The following is a 27,856-nucleotide window of genomic DNA, read 5'->3' as shown; positions in this document are numbered from 1 at the left end:
ATGCTGTGGGAGCAGGCGACCAAGGTGAAGCTGACGTCGGTGGTGATCGTGGTGGGCATGGCGTCTATGGTGGTCGCCGTGGTTACCGACCACTGGGCCGTGCTCAGTCCCTGGGTGGAGCGTGTCAACGTCACCTGCCAGGTCAGCACACTTTGGGATTTTGTTTTTAATTTCTTTAATTTTCTTTTTTCATTTTATTTTGACTTTTCATTTTCAATTTTCGTTTTGATTCATTTAAGCTTTTGGTTCAGTTTAGTTTTTATTTTATTTTAAATACTTTGTTTTACCTAGTAGATTTTATTTCAGTTTTGAATGGTAAATGTGAAAACAGCAGATCTACAAAATGGTAAATGGTGTATCCAAGGCGCTTCAGGTAGATTGTGCATTACATTCACCCATTCATACACCGATGGCGGAGGAAACCATGCATGCACTGATGCAAGGGACCAACCTTCACATCAGGAGCAATTATGGGTTCAGAGTCTTGCTCAAGGACACTTGAGCCCACAGGGATTGAACTAGGAACCTCACGGTTCTCATCTGGCTGCTCTACTTGCCATTCTACCCCTGAGCCACTGCCGCTCTGTCACAAACTGTCAGGATTCAACACATTGTGACCTTGTAGATCTGCTATTTTCACTATTTGAGGGCAGCTAGCGCGTCCTATAGTCAGCTATTAGTGTAGATTTTCGTCTTAAATTCCCATTGACAATGAATGGAGAATTTACGTCATGATGTACGATGATGTATTTTTGACAATACAAATGGCCAGTTCAGAAACCTGCCTATAGCAGTCAATCAGCATGATTGTCACATCACAGTTTTACAAGTAAAATAGTGAGAAAAGCTTTTATCACAAAATGTACAAGTAAAGGGTTTCCCCTCACATCAGATGTTACATACAGGTAAATGTTTTTTTCTTTTCAAGTTACAGGAATGTGTCAAAAGTAAAAAGAAAAAGTACATACAAGGTAAAATGAATATAATCATGTAAAAACCTAAAAACCTATTTATGTTGTTTGAAATGACCAAACATGCACTATAACAATGATGTCACTGGTAGGCATGCAGCAGGTTTCTGAACTGTCCACAGCGCTCCTCTGAACTGGTGTCATCTCATAATGAGCATTAAGGAGGACCGCTGCTTTAACTCTCACATTAATAACCTTGGTGTGCACGCATGGCGGCAGGCGGCTCACTTCGGCCTATGGAGGCTGTGCAAGAAGACCATGTTCATCAGGGAGGAAGACCCCAACAGGACGGGCTGCGGACCCCTCAGCTTACCTGGAGGTATATTGAATTAGTAGTCTCGCGTAGCCAGACAACTATTCCACAATCTCCGAATGCTAGGTTCTGGGGAGGCATACTTTTGTTAGACATAGCATTGGTTAGACATAGCATTGGTTAGACATAGCATTGGTTAGACATAGCATTGGCTAGACATAGCATTGGTCCGACTGGATTAAGGTTGGTGAGGGTTGCGTTAAAACGACCAGATTAAGGTTGGTGAAGGGTGCGTTAAGGCGACCGGATTAAGGTTGGTGAGGGGTGCGTTAAGGCGACCGGATTAAGGTTGGTGAGGGGTGCGTTAAGACGACCGGATTAACTATGGTGAGGGGTGCGTTAAGACGACCGGATTCAGGTTGGTGAGGGGTGCGTTAGGACGACCAGATTAAGGTTGGTGAGGGGTGCATTAATACGACCGGATTAACGATGGTGATGGGTGTGTTAAGACGACCGGATTCAGGTTGGTGAGGGGTGTGTTAAGGGTTGGGAGAGGGTTAAATTTAGTTTTAGGTGTGCTGCCTCGTGGGAGGTTAGGGTTAGGGTGAGGGTTTGAGATAGGTTGTCGTTATCGGACCAATGGTATGTCTAACCAAAAGCATGCGAAACTACACCTCACCTACACCAAAATCCGAGTAAGGAAGCTGCCATTTCCGTTCACAAAAATATATTTTAAAATTATCTTTACATTTTATTGTTTTTAATTTCCATTTCTGCTAAGCAGCAAGCTATAGATGATTAGATGATTTTGATTTGTATTACAGTATTAGGATACATTTGTGTGCTTTACAGTAAAACATAAAAAAAAACATACACAGCGTCACCTTTAAACATCAGAAAACAACTCATGCTGTGGAAATGCCAAAGAATGAAGATAAGTCTAGAGGCGTAATTTAAACACCTGAAGGGTGGGGGCTTGTCTTATATGTGCAGAGGCAGCTCATTCCAAAGCTTGAGAGCTGCCACTGCTAAAGCCCGGTTTCCTCTGAGCATCAGCCTGGTTTTTGGCACCACCAGGAGAAGCTGGTCAGAGGAACGAAGGGTCAGTGTTTATCGCTTTCTCATGATCAGAGCTTCCGTTCTCCAGACTGTATGACGGAAGCATTTGGCAATTTTGAGAGGTTAACAGTCTGGCAACACGAGAACAGTCTGGCAACACCGTACACGAGACTATACTGACTTAGTGACAGGAAGTAAAAACAGAGTGATGTGTTGGGGTGAGCAGTGATTGGTGATATCGTCGCAGCTTCAGTGATGTCATGGTGTGTGTGTGTGTGTGTGTGTGTGTGTGTGGGGGGGGGGGGGGGGGGGGGGAGGAGAACTAAAAGAGAGGCAGCAGCAGCTGCCTGTGATAAGGTGATAACATGTTTTATACGGCCTGCAGCTTCATATCTGAGTTGCATTATTAACGGCCTGCCCAACAGTATGGGACATTTTTTACATTAAAGTTATTTTATTTAACATGGGCATTTCCCAGATATTTGTCAGTGTTCCTTAATTAATTGTTCCTTGTATTCATCTTTTTTTATTTAGTTTTACCCGTCTTGCTTGGTTACATTTGGTAATGTGACATGAAAAAGGATGAAAAAAGGCTGAGATACACTTTTTTGTTCACAGCGCACACTGACAAAAGACTTAGCCTACTTACTCAGGCCTTTAAAACCCATTTTGGGCGGGAACCCCTTTTGGTGTTAGCACTATGTTATGCTTTAGCTATTGAAAAATAGCAGATCTACAAGCTCATAGCGCGCCACCGAGTGGTGCGCTACGAGCTTGTAGGTCTGCTATTTTTGAAAAATCGAAACATAGCTTTTTCAGAAAACTGTCAGGATGTAGAAGACATTTTTTAGAATCTGATCTCAGGTCAGAATGGGTTAAATTCCCTGAGGAACATAGAGGCCATCGATGAGGCTCCTCCATCCCCTTCAGTCTTGTGCCCTCCGCTCCAGTTGTTGCCATGACAGCCCTTGGCGCCTTCATCTCCTGTTCCGTGGTTCTTCTCCAGGTGGCTCTAGGCCTTCCTCTCTTCCTCCTCCTGCACGGGTTCCATGTTAGTGAATGTTTTATTGATTTGTTATGTCTTTGCAGTGTGTGTCCTATCCATGTCCATTTCCTCCTCCTGATCTGTGCTTCTAGGGTGTCTTGGCTAGTGAGGTCCCACAGGTTGGCATTGGATATTGTGTTGGGCCAGTAGATTCCTAGTAGGCGTCGGAGGCAGCGGTTGAAGAATGTTTGTATTTTGTTGAGTATGTTAGTTCAGTCAGGACAACTCACGAATGGATGGAATATATATTTATTGAATATAAGATGAGCAATATATTTATTATGGTTTGGCGATGTATTGGATCTGCGTTTTAGGTACTCAGATCAAGCGCATCAGTCCCGACCATAGGGACTCTGAATCCCCCGTACCTAAACAGTAGATCCTAAAACGACAGGTGGTAGCTGGGGTGGAGGTGGGTGAGCAGCAGGTTTGTATACAGCAGCAAGGAAGGAAGCAGGAGGAGAAATGCAAACCTCGGGTTAAAGTAGCCGGTATAGATGGAGTGAGTGTGTGATTGGCTCAGTGAATCATGTGAATGAGATGCTGAGGCGGCCCAATTAACGGCCGGCAGCAACTGCGACAGGCACAAATGCTCATTAGTTATTTTCCAGGTTTCTGAACTGTAGAGGATTTGACATTTGAGTTGAAGATTTGCGCGATATATCTTTTGCTTTACAGATTTTATTTAAGATGACAAAAGCCCATTGATATTAAATATTGAAATGATAGTTATATATAATTGTTGGCCCTTGGGTGTTTAAATATTTTCTAATATAAACGTTTGGACCCCCCCTGGTGTATGTAAACGCCTCGAGGAGGGATCACGGCCTGTATCTCTGCTCTTGATGCGATGAGGTCGCATTGTGGAGAGCAGTGGTGAAAAGTACATTTGCTTAAGTACCATTTTGAGGTATTTGTACTGGAACATTTTCAATTCCCAAATACTATTCCATTATACATCTCGGATCCACTTTTACTTCACTACATAATAATACTCAAAATACTTTTTATACATTTAAAAAAAAATGAAATGAGACATTCTACATTATGAATACTTTGACTTTTATTATTTTCTGTACATTTTACTTAAAATAACAGTATTTCTACATTGCAGTATTGAAACGTTCACTTCATTAAAACATGGAGTACCTTTTCCACCAGTAATCACTCAGAAAGGTATCTCTGCTTTTGATGTGATGAGGTCACATTGTGGAGAGTAAACTTTGACCCGTTGGTCTGCACTGATCATCATCCCAGAGATGATGAGCCGTTTGGTCACCGATTCTTCACTCGTACTCGGACGAAGATGAAGACGTCTCAAATGGGTCAGGGGACCGTCGAAAAGAGCAACGGTCAACCTCATCTGGTAATATCTTCACAGGGTGATCACAATCCTTATTCCAAAAGTACGGAATGAGTGTTTCAGTGAAAGTGTCAGTGAAGGTGTGCAGGTTTGTCTGGATATCGAGATCAAAGAAGGACAGCTTTCCTTGTTCCCAGTCCAGACGGACTCTGATCCACCGGGGTTTCTGATTAGAGACTGAGAGAGAAGTGCATGACTCTGATGAGGAACGTGCATTACAACCAAATCTACTTATGTCTATTCCCCAGTATTGGCCTCCTACACCTCTGCTCTGCCTTTGGTTAGACTCTACTACCACACCTAGCTCACAGAATGCGTTGTCTCCAACCTCAACATCCCAGCTGTGAGTCCCTGAGTCGAAGCCCTTAGAGCCCAGGACGCCGTACCACCAGGCAAACCGCTCTTGGTTGTCAGGAAGCTTCCCCCCCCCCCTCCTCCATAACTTGGAGGTGACAGTGTCGGTGACAGTGTTGGGGTCCAGGATGACGGGAGTGTAGTCGACGACATTGTCCCGCATGTAATCCCAGACGCTGAAGGCCAGGTTTCCCAGGTGTTCGGCCACGTCTATCAGAGCTCCTGAGACCGGCTGTGGTTCCGGCAGTGTGAGCTGTACTTTCTCCACTGTGGTTTTGTAGGTCTGTAGGAATGAGCCGTGTTCAGCTTTCAGCTCCTCCTCTATGTCTCTGATTGTGTTTGAAATGGTTGATATGTCTCTGTTCAGACCCTCAATCTTCTCCTTCACCATCCGACTCTTCTGCCGCTCTTCATTCCTCAGTCTAGTGATAGACTCCTCCTCTTCATCATGAAGAAACTTATGAAGCATCTTAAACCCTTTCTTCATCTGCATCTCTGTGTTCTGCTGCTTGGTCATACTCTGTCATAACTCTTTTAAAGGTACTCCGTTTCTCTCGCAAATGCTCCAGTGATTTCTGGACTTCCTCCTTGTAATCCAGTGCAGCTTCATCAACAGGTGTGCATCTGTGGTCGGTGTGTTTTTTAGAATCTCGACACACAACACACACTGGCTGTTGACATTCCTGACAGAATAGTTTGAATGTCTCTACATGCGGACTGCAGAGAACCTCATTCGATCTCTGAAGTTTCCACTGTGTGACGGTCTCACACAGGTTCTTCAGAGCCAGGTTACAGGGTAGATGATCTAATGAATGCATTTCCATACAAACCGGACATTCCTGCACTTGTGTCTCTCGCCACCGCTCCTGCAGACAGGCTTTGCAGAAGCTGTGGCTACATAAAAGGACAACAGGATGTTCAAAGATGTCATGACACAAAGGGCAGGAAAGATCCTCTTCTGTGAAAGACAATTTAGAAGCCATTTAGTCTCAGATCGAATTAAGCTAAAAAAAACTCAGTCTAGGTAACACTGGGAGACGGATGCTGAAGACGGCACTGCCAAGGAAGAGGAGATCAGGAAGGCCAGCCGGGAGGTGTATGGAGGCCGTCGGTGAGAGAGGACATGCAGAGATGGTTGGAGTGACTGAGGAGGTTTATGGAGGCCGTCGGTGAGAGAGGACATGCAGAGATGGTTGGAGTGACTGAGGTTTATGGAGGCCGTCGGTGAGAGAGGACATGCAGAGATGTTTGGAGTGACTGAGGTTTATGGAGGCTGTCGGTGAGAGAGGACATGCAGAGATGGTTGGAGTGACTGAGGAGGTTTATGGAGGCCGTCGGTGAGAGAGGACATGCAGAGATGTTTGGAGTGACTGAGGAGGTTTATGGAGGCCGTCGGTGAGAGAGGACATGCAGAGATGGTTGGAGTGACTGAGGTTTATGGAGGCCGTCGGTGAGAGAGGACATGCAGAGATGTTTGGAGTGACTGAGGTTTATGGAGGCTGTCGGTGAGAGAGGACATGCAGAGATGTTTGGAGTGACTGAGGTTTATGGAGGCCGTCGGTGAGAGAGGACATGCAGAGATGTTTGGAGTGACTGAGGTTTATGGAGGCTGTCGGTGAGAGAGGACATGCAGAGATGGTTGGAGTGACTGAGGTTTATGGAGGCTGTCGGTGAGAGAGGACCTGCAGAGATGTTTGGAGTGACTGAGGTTTAGGGAGGCCGTCGGTGAGAGAGGACATGCAGAGATGTTTGGAGTGACTGAGGAGGTTTATGGAGGCTGTCGGTGAGAGAGGACATGCAGAGATGTTTGGAGTGACTGAGGTTTATGGAGGCCGTCGGTGAGAGAGGACATGCAGAGATGTTTGGAGAATCATAAAACACGGGACGTGATGTTGTCCATTGTGCCAATAGATGGTGTGGGCTCACATGAGATTGCCTTGATGTTAAGAGTGGCATTAGGAGGTGTATTTCAACTAGGGTATGATGTCAATTTTGGGACACATCCTCAGTAGTGTGCCTTTGAATCAGCGGGTGTTTCGGCCTTCCAACACTATACACCCTCATCAAAGGTGGCCAGCTAAAGGGTGATCAAGCCTTAGCTTCTGTCCCATGCCCAATCATTGAGATTTGCCTCCCACGGGACTATGCAAGGCAGGGGCGTCCTCTTCCCTGAGCCAGCCATACAGCTGACCGCATACCTCATATGCCCTCATGTTTGAGGGGTTTGAATGGAGTTCTCAGATGTGTGTGCGTGTGTGTGTGTGTGTGTGTGTGGGGGGGGGGGTCATGTTCTTATAGCCCAGCAAGGGTCTTTCCTTTTAATCCAGATCCACTGGCTGCCTCTTTCAGCTGCTTGAGAAAGTGTTCTGATTGTCTGCCGCAGAGCCTGTCCATGGATGCCAAGTTCCTTCAGTAGCCTGATGGTGGAAGAAGCCACAAATCCTCTGCATCCCACTTCGACTGGACAGACTTTTGCATTCCAGCCACGCTGAATTGCGTCTGCTGCCAGCTCTGTGTATCGCAGTTTCTTGCGCTCATAGGCCTCCTCAACAGAGTTCTCCCATGGGACTGTGAGCTCTATTATGTACACAGACTTGCGTGAAGGGGACCAGAGTACCATGTCTGGCCTAAGGTTGGTGGAAGCAATCTCAGGTGGAAAAATGAGTTGCTGGCCAATATCGACAAGCATCTTCCAGTCGCGGGCCATGGCTAGGTGTCCAGTTTCTGGCTTTGTTGAAGGATGCTTGGGCTTTTTTTGTCCCTCCCGGATGAATATTGTCGTTTTGCTGGGATTGCTTGTTCTTGGGGGTAAGGAGTTTGTTGCACTCCTCTTGATCTCAAGTGCTGCAGCCAGGCTCTTGAGGACCTGATTGTGCCTCCAGGTGTAGCGGCATTGTGTGAGGCTGGTCTTGCAACCAGACATGATGTGTCTGAGAGTCGCTGGAGCTGGGCAGAGGGGGCAGGTTGGATCCTCGCCATACCACTGATGTAGGTTTTTTGGTGATGGCAGCACATCTGTGTGACTGAGGTTTATGGAGGCCGTCAGTGAGAGAGGACATGCAGAGATGTTTGGAGTGACTGAGGAGGTTTATGGAGGCTGTCGGTGACAGAGGACATGCAGAGATGGTTGGAGTGACTGAGGAGGTTTATGGAGGCTGTCGGTGACAGAGGACATGCAGAGATGTTTGGAGTGACTGAGGTTTATGGAGGCTGTCGGTGAGAGAGGACATGCAGAGATGGTTGGAGTGACTGAGGAGGTTTATAGAGGCTGTCGGTGAGAGAGGACATGCAGAGATGTTTGGAGTGACTGAGGAGGTGTATGGAGGCCGTCGGTGAGAGAGGACATGCAGAGATGTTTGGAGTGACTGAGGTTTATGGAGGCCGTCGGTGAGAGAGGACATGCAGAGATGTTTGGAGTGACTGAGGAGGTGTATGGAGGCCGTCGGTGAGAGAGGACATGCAGCGATGTTTGGAGTGACTGAGGAGGTTTATAGAGGCTGTCGGTGACAGAGGACATACAGAGATGTTTGGAGTGACTGAGGTTTATGGAGGCCGTCGGTGAGAGAGGACATGCAGAGATGGTTGGAGTGACTGAGGTGTATGGAGGCCGTCGGTGAGAGAGGACATGCAGAGATGTTTGGAGTGACTGAGGTTTATGGAGGCTGTCGGTGAGAGAGGACATGCAGAGATGTTTGGAGTGACTGAGGTTTATGGAGGCTGTCGGTGAGAGAGGACATGCAGAGATGTTTGGAGTGACTGAGGTTTATGGAGGCCGTCGGTGAGAGAGGACATGCAGAGATGGTTGGAGTGACTGAGGTTTATGGAGGCTGTCGGTGAGAGAGGACATGCAGATATGTTTGGAGTGACTGAGGAAGACTCAGAACAGGAGATGGAAACCGCTGAGGGAATTAGCTGAAAGAAGAAAAAGATTTGTGGTTAGACTGTCACTAAGTCTTCTAGAACGTTCCCTGAAGTTTACCTTCTCTGTGAATGCTGCTTCGCGTAAAAAGTTCAAAGTTCAAAGTTAATTCAGTCAACTAGTAAATTTTTTTCCTCCCAGTGTTGGAGTATTTGTCACGTGTGCGGGGCAAGAGGGTAGGACCCAAGAGCAGACAGCAAGGCTGAGGCAGAAGATCTCAAATGCAAGACATTTATTGACAAAAGGTTCAGGAACAGAACACACCGAGACATACAAATAATAATCCGACAAGGCACTGACAGAACAGGGCAGTATATAAGGGCAGGGAAAAACAGGACACAGGTGAACACAACTGACAATCAACAATAGGATAGGCTAACAGGCAAACAGAACACAGGTGACTAGGGTTACACTAATACAGGGAGGTGAGACAAGGCAGGTGACATCAAACAAGGCAAACAGGAAACACAGGAACAAGACTACAAAATAAGAGTAACTCTAAAACACACAAACTAAGAACAAGGAACACTAGAACACAGCAGAAAACGTCAGATCGTGACAGTGCCTCCCCCTTAAGGGATGGCTTCCAGACATCCCTAAACGATTGTCCACAATAAATGAGCAGGGTGGGTGGAGGGGGTCCGGAGGAGGGAAACTGTCACTGGACCAGGAAAAGGGGTATGGGGGCAAGGACACCACAAGCACAGGCTGAAGACTGGACAGGGGCAGTGTAGGTGCCTTCAGGTGGGTGGCCTGGACGATGGACCAGGAGTGAGCAGGTTATGTCTGGCGGACGGCCGGGAGGCAGAGATGAGACGGAGAAGAAGGCGCCGTCTGGCGGACGGCCGGGAGGCCGAGACGAGACGAAGGAAGAGGCGTGGTCTGGCAGACGGCCAGGCGGACGAGATGAGGCGGGGGTGTCTGGCGGACGGCCAGGCGGACGAGATGAGGCGGGGGTGTCTGGAGGACGGCCAGGTGGACGAGATGAGGCGGATGTGTCATCTGGTGGTCGGCCAGGAGGACCAGAGGAGGCAGAGGACACTGGAGGCGATGACAGGGAAGCTGCAGGCTCTGGAGGCGGGGCTGCAGGAGCCGGGGCTTCAGGTGGGGCTGCAGGCACAAGCACTGCAAGCAACGTAGGCAGGGCTGCAGGCAGAGCTGCACGCACAGTAGGCAGGGCTGCAGGCAGAGCTGCACGCACAGTAGGCAGGGCTGCAGGCAGAGCTGCACGCACAGTAGGCAGGGCTGCAGACGGTACTGGAGGCAGAGGAAGCGGGGCTGCAGGCGGGACTGCAGGCAGAGGAAGTAGGGCTGCAGGCGGGACTGCAGGCAGAGGGAGTAGGGCTGCAGGCGGGACTGCAGGCAGAGGGAGTAGGGCTGCAGGCGGGACTGCAGGCAGAGGGAGTAGGGCTGCAGGCGGGACTGCAGGCAGAGGGAGTAGGGCTGCAGGCGGGACTGCAGGCAGAGGAAGTAGGGCTGCAGGCGGGACTGCAGGCAGAGGAAGTAGGGCTGCAGACGGGACTGGAGGCATAGGAAGCGGGGCTGCAGACGGGACTGCAGGCAGAGGAAGTAGGGCTGCAGGCGGGACTGCAGGCAGAGGAAGCGGGGCTGCAGACGGGACTGCAGGCAGAGGAGGTAGGGCTGCCGGCAGAGGAGGCACTTGGGGAAAAATGGCTCCCTGACTCTCCCATCGGAAAAAACCCATGAACTGGGCAAATACAGGATTCTGCCTCCAATACTTTTCCAGTTGAACAAGGAACTGAGTATCCTCATAAAAGACGTCCCTTGTTACACCAAAGTCCTTAGGTGCAAAAGGTAGTCTGGGCTGGTGGCTGTCGGCCATTGTGGACAGCCTTAGCAGCATGGCAAAATCCAAAAATCCAAAAAAGCCAAAAAACAAAAAACAAACCTATGTCCGCTGGGTCCAACTGGTCGGATTATTCTGTCACGTGTGCGGGGCAAGAGGGTAGGACCCAAGAGCAGACAGCAAGGCTGAGGCAGAAGATCTCAAATGCAAGACATTTATTGACAAAAGGTTCAGGAACAGAACACACCGAGACATACAAATAATAATCCGACAAGGCACTGACAGAACAGGGCAGTATATAAGGGCAGGGAAAAACAGGACACAGGTGAACACAACTGACAATCAACAATAGGATAGGCTAACAGGCAAACAGAACACAGGTGACTAGGGTTACACTAATACAGGGAGGTGAGACAAGGCAGGTGACATCAAACAAGGCAAACAGGAAACACAGGAACAAGACTACAAAATAAGAGTAACTCTAAAACACACAAACTAAGAACAAGGAACACTAGAACACAGCAGAAAACGTCAGATCGTGACAGACTGTCACAGTCACAGACTTTTGTCATTTATTGTACAGTCTAGGTCTTGTATTTCTATGTTTTGTTCCCTGGTCTAGTTTTCATGGTTCTATGTTTGTTTGCTCCAGCTGTGTCTCATTTTGTAATCAACCCTCATGTGTATATCAGTCTTGTTCCCCAGTCAGTGTTTGTTGAGTCATTGTATCCTGTCACCTGTTTCAGTCTGTTTTAAGTTATTTCATGTTCACCTGTCTTCTGAATTAAAACACCATTTCATGGTTTCCAACACTACATGCCTGGCTGTCCTGCGTTTGGGTCCTTACCTCACCTACACCTGACAGAATGACTCAACCAAATGGACCCAGCGGACAGCACCCACCTACCACACAGGCTGCCATTCACCCAGTGAGCTGTATGGTTCTGTGACTGCAGTACGAGCCCTATGAGTGGCAAATGGATTTTTGGTGCTACAGCTGGCTGGTCGACTGTTGGGGAAATTGTTTGATACACCGGCTGGTCAACTGTTACTTGGAGGGGATACTACTGAAGCACATGCTAGTTTGATTGTGATGTCCTGGTTGTGCAAGTTTCCAGTGTCACTCCTTGAAGTCCTGGTCGTGATGGCTCCAATATCTCCACTCAAAGTCCTGGTCATGCAAGTATTGACTGTCCTATGCCACTTCAGTCCCTTTGTCAATCCCTGTTCCTGTCCGGCAGTGGAAGAAAGCTCCGGGGGGTTTCAGCCCCTTTCCCTGCCCTTTGGACCCACTTCACTATGCCCTGTTCCTGTCCAGCAGTGGAAGAAAGCTCCGGGGGGTTTCAGCCCCTTTCCCTGCTCTTTGGACCTACTCTCTATGCCCCATCCTTGTCCCAGCACTGCATTGGAAGAACGCTCTGGGGGTTTTTAGCCCCTTTCCCTGCCTGCCCTCCTGTCTACCTGCGCTCTCAAGCCTGCCCCCTCCACTATCCCCAAGTCCCTCTTCTTCATGGACATTGTGGGACGTCAAGAGCCGTCCCTTGAGGGGGAAGTACTGTCACAGTCACAGACTTTTGTCATTTATTGTACAGTCTAGGTCTTGTATTTCTATGTTTTGTTCCCTGGTCTAGTTTTCATGGTTCTATGTTTGTTTGCTCCAGCTGTGTCTCATTTTGTAATCAACCCTCATGTGTATATCAGTCTTGTTCCCCAGTCAGTGTTTGTTGAGTCATTGTATCCTGTCACCTGTTTCAGTCTGTTTTAAGTTATTTCATGTTCACCTGTCTTCTGAATTAAAACACCATTTCATGGTTTCCAACACTACATGCCTGGCTGTCCTGCGTTTGGGTCCTTACCTCACCTACACCTGACAGTATTAGAGTTTGGAAGTGCTTGTCGAAGTCACTGAATGGCCCTGCGTACCACACGTTTCGAATTTGCACATAATGCAGAGACAGCACGACCCATTAATACAAACGAGTGTTTCCAAACTGCAACACTTAGAAAAACTATCACGGCACGGAATTTCTTTACAGAAAATTGCTCAGAACATGTTTACGGTGGATTTTTATGATACAAACAAAGTTTGAAAGAGGATAATTCAAGCTTTCCCTACAGCTGCACTGATGGTGAGTTTAATGCAAGCAGATCGTAAAGGCAATTTGGATCAATGGGATGTCAATTGACAATATTCAGACCGCAGCCATCTTGCCAGCAAGGTGCTAACTAGGTGCAACTTCCCATTGACAGCCCGTTCATTTTCAACAGAAAAGTCCTATCTAATTGTATATAAACATCAAACTCACCAATATTGGAGCTGTACATAAATCTTGAATTATCCTCTTTCAATCTGTAAAGTTTTTGTTTTATAAAAAATTGCTTGTTGGATATCACTCAACAGTCCTGATACAGACCTTATACAACCTGTTTTGAACTTGCACATATAATGCCGGAGGCAGCAGGATGTCGCTTTACGAAGAACGAGTGCTTCCAAATTCCAATAGGAATTTATTTACAGGAAGTAGCTCATAGCAAGTCTACGGTGGATTTTTATTAAACAAAAACTTTACAGCTTAAGAGGATAATTCAAGCTTTCCGTACAGCTGCAATGTTGTTGAGTTTAACGTTGATTAATGCAAGCAGATCAGAATGGCAATTTGGATCAATGGTATGTCAATGGAGGGTATTGCAACTCTAGATTAATTCCATTATAAAACAATCTAGTGTTGCTAATTGCAGCTACAACAGACCCTGGAACCCTGTAATAGTGGTTCCCAAAGGGACCCTTATGATTCTGTAACTCTGAGTGTTCAAATGGATCCAAATGGACCCTGATGTTAATTGGGTCCAATTAACATTGATTTTACAATATAAATTGGGGTCCAAAGATAGAAATGCCATTACCATTGCGTTTTGCTTGTATTAAACAACGTTAAACTCACCATCATTGTAGCTCAAGTCCAAGCTTGAATTATCCCCTTTCAATCTGCCGAGCTTTTGTTTCATAAAAATCCACCGTAGACATGTTATGAGCTACTTTCTGTCTAGAAATTCTATGCATGCGATTCTTTTTTTAAGTCCTTGAGGGAGTTCCAGGGGGTCCCCAGCTAAATGATAGTTATGGAACCAAATGGACAACGGGTCCATATGGTTCCATTTGTACACTCTCAGAGTTACATTAACAGTGATTTTACAATATAAATCGGGGTGTCCCAGAGATAGAAATGACATGGGGGTCTGTAGACTAATTAATATGCATGTCAAACTTGAGGGGTCCCTGAAATTGAACGGGTTGAAATCCCTGCCGTAAAAATCTCCTCTTATGGGGGTCACTGTCATATATTTTTCAAATGGGGGTCCATAAGTGTCAATTTGGGGGTCCTTGACATGAAAAGGTTTGGGATTAACCACTGCTCTATCCCTTTGAAACAATAGTGAGTCATGCAGCCTGTTCTGAATCATGCCTGAGGAAGGTCGAAAGAAATACCCAAATGTTGCACTTTGACATGACATAAAAAAGCTCTTGAACCAGCAAGTGGCAGTGTGCGGGTCTCCCTCCTTCTCCTACGGGATTTAAACCATGACAATAAAACTATAATTGTGACCTTGTTACATCAACAGCATGCAGGTCTAAGTGGTCTGCAATGGTGGACACAGATTTACTTAAATCATATTGGGCGGGAACCCCTTTTGGTGTTTTTTGTATTATGTTATACTTTTAGCTATTGAAAAATAGCAGACCTATAAGCTCACGAGCTTGTAGGTCTGCTATTTCTTTTAATCGTAATCGTTTTAATGTAGTGCAAAGCTTTGGATATATTCTTTCAGAGCGAACGTTTTTAACTCAAATCTTTGCTTCTGGAGGGTCTCTGGAACAGCATATTTCAGATAGGGGTCGGCGGCCAATTGCATATACTTTTGGGGGTCCTTCACATGAAAATGTTTGAGAACGACTGACGTAGAAACATGAGGTTTAACCCTGTGAGAACGACTGACATAGAAACATGAGGTTTAACCCTGTGAGAACGACTGACATAGAAACATGAGGTTTAACCCTGTGAGAACGACTGACATAGAAACATGAGGTTTAACCCTGTGAGAACGACTGACATAGAAACATGAGGTTTTTCAGAAAACTGCATTTGTAGAATCGTCCTCAGGTGGATGAAATCACTGTTGTGTTGTTTGAACTGAAGTTGAATCTTATCGCCGTGGCAACAGGTGAAGATCACACACCCTACGCCACGCACGCATGCACGAGCGCACACACACACACACATACACACACACACACACGTGCATGATGTGCACACACGTGCACGCCCTCCCAGCCTCAGACAGTCATGCTGATAATAAGTGCCATTCATGAATCACCAGCTCCGAGTGAGCTCCTCTCACTCGCTTTGCTCATAATAATAAGGTTCTCTAATAAAAAAAAAGATATACATATACAATTATATAAACAGAACAAAACACAATATTACTTTATCACACACACACACACACACACACACACGCGCGCGCGCACAGAGGGCGTACAAATGGAACCAAATGACCAGTGGTAATATTTTTATTGTGGCGTGGCCATTTGAAAATAGACGATTTTCAGATTTTTATTAAAAAAATGTTTTAACACTTTCAGGGCCTTAGATTAATCTATCCATCCTATCTAGGCTGCCAGGATTGATCTATTACCTTTGGAGCATAACGCCAAAGTATTTGCAGCTTTGATCGGCAAAAATCAGGTGGAAAATAGTCCCATATGGTTTGTTGTTGAAGAGAAAAACATGCCGCCATCACGATGCGAGGCGAACACGTTGTAGTCCAAACAAACCCCTTTGTTCACTTGCATTCAACTCATTTTCCCAGAAGCCCTAGCAACCCAGAGCAAGGCTTGATTTCCGGTGTCTTCATCATAACGCGACGGCCTCGTCACCAGGTCCGCGACAAATCCGCACTTTCTTTTTAATTATTAAAACACGGCGAAACATTAAACAAATCATTATGCAGCACCGCCACCGACACATGCATTAAATAGCGGGGAGTGCACGTTACACAGTAGAACTGTTAATGCAAGAGAATGCAAGAGCACGCTAACGCTAAGGAAGAGAAAAGACTGTAGTTTCTAATAACTTGGCACAGGCATGGCGCCCACCAATGAGGCAACAAGGAGGGAGTGGACCGAAATGGTGCCATCTTAAAATGAACATTACTAAGGAAGGACCAATTATACAAACATAATGTTGAAACTAGGTGAAGTGCTCCTTCAGGAAGGTGACTCATTTACCTTGGCTAAAAAGGTCACCATCATTATGAGAAGAGCACTCAATAAATCAGTTATTTGACGAATGACGAGCAATAGCACCGAAGCCTGACGTCACACATCCTATAACTGGGTCGCCTTTTGTCTTCTTCCACCCATTCTGAATTCCCATAGACTCTTTCTTTCATAGACTCTTTCTTCTTCCACCCATTCTGAATTCCCATAGACTCTTTCTTTCATAGACGCATTCTTCTTCCACCCATTCTGAATTCCCATAGACTCTTTCTTTCATAGACGCTTTCTTCTTCCACCCATTCTGAATTCCCATAGACTCTTTCTTCCATAGAATATTTCTTCTTCCACCCATTCTGAATTCGCATAGACTCTTTCTGAATTCCCATAGACTCTTTCTTGTATCGCGTCAAATTAGAACTGTGTTCCAAAGATAAACAAATGATCCCGACGGTTTCATTCATATGGATATGAAGTATCAACTGACTGTGAGAAAACGCTAATGTTACTAACTTACTGCCGCCAGAATTAGTTAAAGCAGAAATAACATGCATTTTAAAACTGTTTTTAATATTTTATATAACAGACTGTATGAAATATGACTGACTATCGTAAACGATACAGACACACCTCCCCAACAATCGCTGACACAGCTTGTTTATTTTTGTACCACGATGCTTATTGTCACGTTCCGTGACATGTGTTTCTTGGTTTGTAGTTATTTAGTGTTTTACTTTACTTTTCTCCTGTTATTTTTAGTATTGTGTTCCTTGTTTCTTATTTCCAGTTAGTTCATCTTGCACTGTGTAGCCTACCTTTATTTTGTAGCATTGTTTTGTGCCTTCCTGTCTGTCCCTGTATTCTGTACCTGCCTTGTCTCACCAGTACTGTGATTAGCCTATGTTTTGCACTTCTTCCTTTTAGTCTTAAGGCCTGGTCTATACGACTCTGGGTGTTTTTTCAAACGCACATTTCTATGTGCGTTTGGGCCTTTCAGCCAGACGCAAACGGCGTTTTCGGACACTCAAACGGAGGTTTTTGGCAACGGATAAATAAGTGGAGATTTTCAAAAAGATCCGGATGGTGAAGCTGTGTAGTCATGCGTTTTTGAGGAAGGATGACGTCACCTCCCTAGTCGCGCATGTTCGTTGTTGCTTTTAACACTGAGCATGCGCATCAGTTCATGGATTGAAAAACGAACAACTTCCGGGGTGAACGTGAGGTTACCATAGAAACGACAAACACGATGGCAGCTAGCGCCACCCGCGCGGGCGGATCATCACCATCTAATATAATCATAAACCCTATTCTTCCAGCAGCCTTGCTAGCCTATAGTGGACTACTACGCAGACTAAGAAAAGAATATGCTTTGCTTCACTTCGCTGGTTCGTGCCCCACTGCTGCAGCTGTTTTTACAACTGCAGACTTTTTAATAGTTTTTGGATTAAGGTTGGTGAAGGATGCGTTGCTCCCCTGCTTGCGGTTATGTATGCAAGCAGGGAAGCAACACATCGTTCACCAACCTTAATCCAGTCTTTTTAATGCAACCTTAATCCAAAAACTATTAAAAAGTCTGCGGTTGTAAAAGCAGTGGGGCGCGAACCAGCGAAGCGAAGCAAAGCATAGATTACAAGTGTGCGTAGTAGTCCACTAGGGTAGCGAGTCAGCTGGGAAAATGGGGTTTGTGTTTATATTAGAAGGTGAGTTCCAAAGTTGCTCACTAGACGGAGTCCTGTCTGCATGCCTTGTTTGTTTTGTTTTTAGTAATACCGGGTTACGTGGGGGGATTTATTGGGAAACCAGCTCACCGCGCATGCTCAGAACATTTTTCTATTGCGTTACATATTTCTTATCGCCACCTACTGGCCTGGCATGCTTGTTGGAGTCAAAAATGATAGTTTTGGGTTGTATGTGTGGACACAGATATCTTTGTCGTATGGGCCCTTGCCCATACGACAACGGAGTACGAAAATATCCGTTTTATAAAAACCTAGAGACGTATAGCCCAGGCCTTAGCCTATCCCTGTGTTGATTGTCAGTTAGTTTCACCTGTGTCCTGTTGCTCCCTGTGTCTATATATACTCCCCCGTTTGTTCATTTCCTTGTTGGATTATTAGTTATAGTCACAGTTTGTTGTCCCTATGCTCCTCGTGTTCCTTGGTTTTGGGTGTTAATAAACACTTTGAACCTTTCCTGACTGTCGTCCTGCATTTAGGTCCTGCCCTCTCTGGTCTCGAACCGTGACACTTATATGACGATTCTAAGATGACCCTAATGATGTTAGAGAAATTATACTTCCGGGATCAACCAGGGGAGTCTCGTCGGAACTTCTGCATGCTCAATAACAATTGTAGTGGAGTTAAAAAGTACAATATTATTTGCCTCTGCGATAGTAGTGGAGTAGAAGTACAAGTATTGGAGATTGTAAATACTGAAAGTACAGTACTTGAGTACATGATGTATAAGTTACTTTACACCACCCCTCATACGGACACATGCTTTAATCTGTCCGAGACGATGTTGTCCTGGAAAAATGAGAGCTGCATGTACGAGATCAAATGACTTACTTTTACTCAACATCCCTAGGGCGTAGTAAGGAGAGTACATACTCACTTTATAATGCCCTCAACTCTGGTCTGGAATGCCCTTCAACACATTATAAAGTTAGTTTCTGTGTCATCACTTGCACAGTTTAAATCCATGATGAAGATAATGCATTGTGTATCTGTTTGTAATTGTTTTTAAACCGGCCAAGAAATAAATTTATACATTTTTGTATCTAGCTTTTTTTTTTTATTATTGTTTTTTTATGTGTCTTCCTGTCTGTTTCAGTGTTTGCTGCAGCTGTTGTTTTAGTTTATTTGATCATCTCCACCAGTATCGATACTATCAAGTGGTATCAGCATATTAAAACCCATTTTGGGGCGGGAACCCCTTTTGGTGTTTTAAGCATTATGTTATACTTTAGCTGTTGAAAAATAGCAGATCTCCAAGTTCATAGCGCGGTACCGAGTGCCGCACTACTTGTAGGTCTGCTATTTTTGAAAAATAAATCTTTGAATAAATATTATTCATATATATATATATATATATATATATATATATATATTCATATATGTTTTTAACTCAAATCTTTGCTTCTGGGAGGGTCACTGGAACAACATATTTTCAGATGGGGGTCGTTGCCATATTACATTATAATTCTTCGGGGTCCTTGACATGAAAATGTTTGAGAACGACCGACATAGAAACATGGGGTTTTCAAGAAAACTGTCAGGATTTTTGTAAGAAGTCCTCAGGTCTAAATGGGTTAAAAAACAGTTAAAGGTGATCAAAATGAAATTGGCTGAAGCTAAATGCTACTGCTGTTGTGTTTTATCTTTGTTCTCTCATCATCGCTGCGAATTGTCACCGTGTGACTCAAGCTAGTGGGACCCAAATGCAGAACAGCAGACAGGCAAGAGCAGAGCAGGTCAAATTAACACTGGTTTATTCTCCGGAAAACACACAAGAACAGTTTACAGGACTGGAACAAAAACACCATAAACAACAACAACTCTAATGAACTAGCAGGGAACACGGGAGGCATACTTTAATCCGACGGAGCATTGCTCCCGTGCTCGGATTAGCGCCTGCTCCCGTGGTTGCGGTTATGGTTAGGTAAGGGTTTGAGGTGGGTTGTCATTCTTCGGACCAATGACTAGTCTAACTCAAGTACTGTTTACCCAGGGAACACACGGTTCAAATTGGCACAGAGATATACCATACACAGGTGAACAGAACTGACCAATCAACACAGGATTGGCTGGGATAATAACGGGAACTAGGTGGAGAAAACTAGACTAATCAATCACAAGGTCAGACACAAGGCAGGTAGGCAAAACAGGAGACAGTAAACACTAGAGCTGAATTCCATTATCCAAAATCCCGGCCACTCACAGTTCAACCTATAGGCCACGTATTTAAAGACGCCCATATGGAAGTTGTGTGAATTCCACAAGATGGTCACATATCTCGGCAGGTCACCAATTTCACAGTAACATTGCCGTGCTGGAGTGAGCGAGTGTGAGTGAGCGAGTCGCTGAGATTTTGGGTGTTGGAATTAGGCTCAAGACATCACTGCAAAGTAACAGTAGTGTATACAACAGATCATGACACAAATGAGGTCACAACCTCATGCCTTAATTCGAGCTTAAACAAAGGTTTGAAATTAAACGGAAAGTAACCGGAGTACATTTACTTAACTACTGTACTTAATGATACAGAGCCCCCCCCCCCAATGGTGACTTCTTATGCAATGATACCCTTCCAACAAAACGACACATGACAGAGTGATAGCTGTAGAAATCGCATCAACCACCGCGCTCAGCTGGGAAATAACATGAACTAATGAGTGAGCTGTGAGATTAATGTGTGTGGACGTCTTATGTACTGTATGTGTTCCCTGTGTGTGTGTGTGTGTGTGTGTGTGTGTGTGTGTGTGTGTGTGTGTGTGTGTGTGTGTGCGTGCGTGTGTGCGTGCATGCGTGCGTGAGTGTGTGCGTGCCTGCGTGCGTGCGTGCCTGCGTGCCTGCGTGTGTGGTGTGGCGTGGCGACCAAATCGACCAAATCTCCCCACAGATGTAGTAGAAGTTATGAGGAAATGTTTCCCTCACAAGAGAAATGGTTGTTTTATTGTTTAAAATGATTTGGGGAGTTGAGTTGGGAGTATTTTGTGGTCATATAATGCCTGGGTTAGACATTTAGAGGTCAGGTTAGTTATGCCTCAAAGGTTTGCGTGCGTGCGTGCGTGCGTGCGTGCGTGCGTGCGTGCGTGATTGCGCGCGCGCGTGCAGCTGATGATTATGAGGCGGTAGATTATTATCAGATCTGTGAGTCTCAGAGGTGAGAGCGGTAGAAGATTACATCCCCCAGTGGAAAGAATCATGACACAAATAGCGCTGACAAAATGTGAACACTTGCAGTATTGAAGCTACTACAATCACACTTTAACTAATAGAGCTGCATGATCATAATGATAAAACTCCAACTCGTTAAAGCAATGCCAAATGCCTCCTTTTCATTCCGTACCCCGAACGCGGTGTTCAACAGTCGACACACCCAACAACAGCTCACAACAACAGTCGAGACAGGCACACGCACACGCACACACACACACTGCACACACTGCACACACACACACACACACACACACACACACACACACACACACACACACACACACACACACACACACACACACACACACAGAGATAAGCGGATAATAAGGCAATAAAGCACACAGCCAGTCATTTCCTCTGCGTTAATGTGACCCTTGACTTGGTGGAAAATGGATCCATGTTTTCACCCCCCTCCCATCCCCCCCCCCCCCCCCCCCCCGCTTCATTTGCCACTCAGGAGTTGGACGGCGTGCACGGAAGCAGCCTAGCTGTTGCCATGGTTACCCGTTTAGCGAGTCTCTCACTTATTACACCGAGTCACAAACAGCTCCCCTGTTGCCTGGACACATACACGCACGCACACGCACACACACACACACACACACACACACGGATATGTTTTATGGGTTTAATCTCTGAAAGAAAGGACGGTGGGAGGGGTTTTGATTTGATTACATGTATTTAGACGTCATAAAAGAAAGAAAAACAACACATGAACAAAAAAATCACACACGTGTGAACTGAGTGGTGCAATTCCCCCCCCCCCCCCCCTCTCTCTCTCTCTCTCTCTCTCTCTCTCACTCTCTCTCATTAGAGTCACTACCCCTCTCACTGTTTCTGGCGCCCCCTACTGCTATTATTAAGTCACACACTCGTGCTTACACAGACACACACACAAACAAACAAACAAACAGGTACGAGGACATTGCAAGCTGGTTGTAGGAGTGGTTGCACCACTCAAAAATAGCAGATCAGCTCCCAAAGTGTTGCGCTGCGACTCGTTGAGAGCTTGTAGATCAGCAATTTCCGGGTCGTAACTAGTAAACCCAGCACTCTTTATATACTGTAGATGCGTTGAACAAATTTGTTTAGAAAGCAGGCAGCCAGCGAAAACTAGAGTTCTCAACAGACAAACCGAAAATGAAGGCCCGCCCCTACCCGGGCCCTCATCAGGTATAGGGACTCTGCCACCCTTAGATCTCCATTATATGAAGCATATGACCTGTTGACATTCCATATGTTGATCTGACCTCATCAAACCCTGTTACACTCAATACATGCACTGAGAAAACTGTTGCGCCTTTCTTCGTCCTTTTTTTCAAACTTGACTACGGTAGCGGTGGTCTCAAAAACATAAGGGAAACTTTGACGGGAAAAGACTCGCTCACCGTATAGAAAAAGAAGAAAAACTCCTTAGACTGAGATCTTAGATCTTAGATCTTTTATTTTATCATGCTCTTATGGTGCTCTGTGCTCATGGTGCAATTAAAAAGCAAACGTTTCGGTCCTAAGAACTTCGTCAGTGCTATATCTGTGAAATAGCACAAAGTTACACTCAATACATGCTCCATAAATGGACAGTGCAAAGGGCGAGGTCGATTCTCGCCCTCAGGCGTCTTTCATCGTTTTGATGAGTTAACTTATCCTCCGTTTACTGCATGTTAAACAGACCGGAATAGTTTGAATAGGAACTATATACTGTATGAGTATACCCTAATTAACTCTCTCTCTCTCTCTCTCTCTCTCTCTCTCTCTCTCTCTCTCTCTCTCTCAGTGAAGAACTGTTCCTACTTCAGACATTTCACATCGGGCGAGGCAGACGTTTTTGAAGTCGAGACACAGAAAGGTGATTGTCCATCACGCACGCACGCACGCACGCACACACTCGCACGCACGCACGCACGAATGCACGAATGCAAGCACGCACACACACACACACACACACACACACACACACACACACACACACAAACACACGCACGCACACACCGTTACATAACGCACACAGCAGGGCGTCATAGCAGTAACTTGCAGAGATGAAAACAGCACCTCATCTCTCTGTCTCAGTTGGAAGTGCCATCGTCGCGGTCGGCCATGAAACATCATATCTCCACTTTTCTAATTTCTATAATCTTTATTTTCAGTTCATTAATAAATGCCCTATACTATACGTCCACATGCTTCAGTCACACAAAAGCTCCTTTAGCCCATTTAGACCTGAGGACGACTCTACAAATGCCTTCTAAATTCTGACAGTTTTCTGAAAAACCTCATGTTTCTGTGTCAGTGGTTCTCAAACATTTTCATGTCAAGGACCCAAAAATTATTATGTAATTGGCCGCCGACCCCCATCTGAAAATATGTTGATCCAGGCAGGGACCCAGAAGCAAAGATTTGAGTTCACAACGTTCGCTCTGAAAGAATGCAAAGATTTTCACCCCATTTTCACGATCTTTCAAAAATAGCAGATCTACAAGCTCGTAGCGTGGCACTCGGTGCCGCGCTATGAGCTAAAGCATAATGCTTTAAAACACCAAAAGGGGTTCGCGCCCAGAATTTAGCTGGGGGGACCCCCTGGAACTCCAAGGACCCCTGGGGGTCGCCGGACCCCACTGTGGGGACCAGTGAACAGCATGGCCTGTCCATAACAGGCCTCCATGCTATAACAGGCCTCCATGCTGTTATGGAGACGAGTGACTCTGTTTGCTCGTTTGGACAATAATAACTTCCATGCTTTAACTCGGGCTCGTTTAGAGGATAATTATCTGTGTCATAACTCCCTCTAGTGCAATATTTAGGTGTCTAAACTATCCCCTAGTTCACTCCCCCCCCCCCCTCTCTCTCTCTCTCTCTCTCTCTCTCTCTCTCTCACTAAATCAGTCGTTCTCAACCTTTTTCTGGAATATGGCCCACTTTGAAAGCCTTCGCGGTCCGGGATCCGCTCGCATTTCCAACGTGGCATTAGTCCGACGGCGTGGCTGCACGCGCAGTTATGGTTAGAGACAGTGTTACTACATGTTGTGTTTGTTGTGTGTTTCTCTACAGAGTACAACATGTTGTGATTGTTGTGCGTTTCTCAACAGAGTACAACATGTTGTGATTGTTGTGCGTTTCTCAACAGAGTACAACATGTTGTGATTGTTGTGCGTTTCTCTACAGAGTACAACATGTTGTGTTTGTTGTGTGTTTCTCTACAGAGTACAACATGTTGTGATTGTTGTGTGTTTCTCTACAGAGTACAACATGTTGTGATTGTTGTGCGTTTCTCAACAGAGTACAATATGTTGTGTTGCGTTTGTATGTGTTTTTCCACAGAGTATAACATGTTGTGTTTGTTGTGCGTTTCTCACAGAGTACAACATGTTGTGTGTTTCCCTACAGAGTACAACATGTTGTGTTTGTTGTGCGTTTCTCACAGAGTACAACATGTTGTGTGTTTCCCTACAGAGTACAACATGTTGTGTTTGTTGTGCGTTTCTCACAGAGTACAACATGTTGTGTGTTTCCCTACAGAGTACAACATGTTGTGTTTGTTGTGTGTTTCTCTACAGAGTACAACATGTTGTGTTTGTTGTGTGTTTCTCTACAGAGTACAACATGTTGTGATTGTTGTGTGTTTCTCTACAGAGTACAACATGTTGTGTTTGTTGTGTGTTTCTCAACAGAGTACAATATGTTGTGTTTCGTTTGTCTGTGTTTTTTCACAGAGTACAACATGTTGTGTTTGTTGTGTGTTTCTCAACAGAGTACAACATGTTGTGTGTTTCCCTACAGAGTATAACATGTTGTGTTTGTTGTGTGTTTCTCCACAGAGTACAACATGTTGTTTATGTGTTTCTAATCTCCACAGAGTACAACATGTTGTGTTTGTGTATTTCTCCACAGAGTACAACATGTTGTTTATGTGTTTCTAATCTCCACAGAGTACAACATGTTGTGTTTGTTGTGTATTTCTCCACAGAGTACAACATGTTACAGTGTTTGTGCGTTTCTCCACAGAGTACAACATATTGTATTTGTTGTGTGTTTCTCCACAGAGTACAACATGTTGTGTTTGTGTGTTTCTCCACAGAGTATACAACATGTTGTGTTTGTGTATTTCTCCACAGAGTACAACATCTCCGCGGCTGCCATCTCCATGTTCAGCCTGTTCTTCATGCTCCTCGGCAGTGTGTGCGTCATCTTCTCCTTCGGGAAGGGACGCGACTACCTGCTCCGACCCGCCGGGATGTTTTTCGCCTTCGCAGGTCAGCCATGCTGTATAATGGCAGTGGTCCGCAACCTTTTCAGTGCTGCGACCCCCCCCCTCATATTTAATTGGACTTAAACTTGGGACCCCCCCAAATAGTCATATTTGAACTGGGGACCTCCCCACCTTGACAAGCACTTGGATTGTAGAAGTTGAGGCACTCCTCAACTTCGAGTCAGTTTTTGTGTTAGATATATTTTATATATATATATATATATATATATATATTAGAGCTGGGACTCGATTAAAAAAAAAATCTAATTAATCAGAGGCTTTGCGATTAATTAATCTAGATTAATCGCATTTTAATCGCATATCAATATTCAACCCGAGAACAGCGAGAAACCTTTTTTTTTAATGTTTTTTGGTATCCCAGTGAATCAACGAATAGTGACTACAGGATACCACTAATTTCAACATTTTACTGTCATTAATATACCTGTTGTGGAAATAATAATAAAAAGTCACCCCATTCTGTGTTGCCTAGAACTGGAGGTCTGAAAACAAATTAGTAACAGTAACAAGTACATCTCAGTGACATCACAAAGCTGTACTTACTTCATATTGTTACTGTTTTTTGTCAGACCTCCAGTTCTAGACAACACAAAATGGGGTGACTTTTTATTATTTCCAGTTTTCAGTACTATAGAAAAGAGCCCAGTGAGAAACGTTCCGCGGTGAAAGAAAAGGTGCGATTAATTTATCTGTAGTTAATCGCGATTAGTTTTTCTGTAGTTAATTAATCTAAATTAATCGCAATTAGTCCCGGCCCTAATATATATAGATATAGATATAGATAGACTTTAAGATATTTATTTTTGCGGCATACGCCTTTTATTGGTTTTTGAAGGGACAGACAGTAGGCTGACACGAAACGGGAGAGAGACAGATGGGGGAAGACATGCAGTAAAGGCCGTGTCGGGCTCGGGAGTCGAACCCGCGGCACACTGCGACTAGGATTGCCAGTTGGGTGCCCAGACGGTTACGCCACCGCCTGGGCCATAGATTTAGTTTTTGAGTGGTGCAACCACTCCAAGGGAACAGCAATGTTCGTGTTCACCTATGTGTCTATGTGTCCGTGTGACGTTAATGAGCATGAGTATGACTATTAGTACCAGTAGGGGCGCTGTTGTGCGCTGTTGTGCCAGAAACAGAGAGAGAGAGAGTGCTGCACTGTTGCCTGCTAATGAGAGAGAGAGAGAGAGAGAGAGAGAGAGAGAGAGAGAGGGATAGAAAGAGAGCGAGGGGGACGGGGGGTAGTTGCACCACTCAGTTCACACGGGTGTGACTTTTTTATACTTTCGGTTATTTGTTAGATTGTAAACAAGTGACGTCACGTACCACAAGGTGCCATGATGGTGTGTCGTATTAATTTTCTTAAGTTAACAAAAATGTATTTACATTTATTGTTTTAGTTATTTAATTCGTTTTCGATAACTATAATAGAGGCTATAAGTGAGTGGTCGGGATACCAATTTCATCCAATCTGGAGAGACAGTACAGGATACACCTTTCTGTGTGGATATATGGGCTGTCAAGGCCAGAAAGTAGTTTTTGCCACTGCTTTCCTGTATAACTTTCGGGTACGACGATGATGTCACGCATACCCTCTATAATAACCTTGTTCCATGGCTGTCCTTCCCCCCCGCCTACAGGCCTGTGCATCATCATCTCGTTATTTAATTAGTTTCCGTTAACTATACTCAGAGCCATCTAATAGAAGAGTTATGACATTGAGGGGGAAGAAACCGAGTGTTCGAGCATGACAACTGTTTTAAAGTATTGTACAGTAACAACTAAAGTCTCTTTAATGTTTATGTTGTACAATTACTTCAAAACAATCTAAAATAAAGGGACTGAAGCCCCTTGAGGTGAACGCAGTTTGCGTAACTCTGTCTATATCTAAGGCTCTGACTATACTCCCCGCCTATACAGGCCTGTGCATCATCATCTCATTATTTAATTAGTTGTCGTTAACCTTCCCCCCGCCCACAGGCCTGTGCATCATCATCTCGTTATTTCATTAGTTGTCGTTAACCTTCCCCCCCGCCCACAGGCCTGTGCATCATCATCTCGGTGGAGGTGATGCGTCAGTCGGTGAAGAGAATGATCGCCAGCGACGAGACCATCTGGATCGAGTACTACTACTCGTGGTCCTTCTTCTGCGCCTGCACCTCCTTCACGCTGCTGCTGCTGGGTGGCGCCGCCCTGCTGGTCGTCTCCATGCCCCAGATGCCCCGCAACCCCTGGGAGTCGTGCATGGACGCCGAGCCCGAGACCATACTGGACTAGAGCCAGCGCCACCATGTGGAGAAGCACGTCAAACGCAGAGCAACGACACCATACTGGACAGAGCACCGCACCGTCTGTGGAGCATCATCAAGATGTGTTTCACCATGTTAATGATGAGACCTCCAGTTCTAGGAAACACAGAATGGGGGGACTTTGTTTTATTATTTTCCACACAACAGCTCCAAGGTATATTAATGACATAGTAAAATGTTGAAAATGAGTGGTATTCCCCTTTAAAGGATGACTTCTTCACCCATTTTCAGCCCATCTTTATTAGCGGTTTCGGATGTTCATTTGATAGCCACCATGAGCCCTTATCAAAAAGACCA

At 45.2% G+C, this 27,856-nt stretch overlaps 1 protein-coding gene across 1 annotated transcript; it reads left to right on the top strand.

The window, feature by feature from the left end:
• On the top strand, positions 1 to 27,527 carry LOC310868817 (voltage-dependent calcium channel gamma-1 subunit-like; the record flags this gene model as incomplete). Its single annotated transcript, XM_083779288.1, has 5 exons — positions 1 to 141; positions 1,191 to 1,290; positions 22,761 to 22,832; positions 25,096 to 25,233; positions 27,292 to 27,527. 5 exons carry the CDS (start codon positions 1 to 3, stop codon positions 27,525 to 27,527), a joined length of 687 nt encoding a protein of 228 aa, XP_083635414.1.
• Positions 27,528 to 27,856: the final 329 nt, after the last annotated feature.

This window comes from Protomyctophum parallelum (genome assembly GCF_964188405.1).
Source record: "Protomyctophum parallelum genome assembly, chromosome: 13".
Taxonomy (NCBI): domain Eukaryota; kingdom Metazoa; phylum Chordata; class Actinopteri; order Myctophiformes; family Myctophidae; genus Protomyctophum; species Protomyctophum parallelum.
Note: the sequence above shows the minus strand (reverse complement) of the source record. Positions and strands in the feature narration are given on the sequence as shown.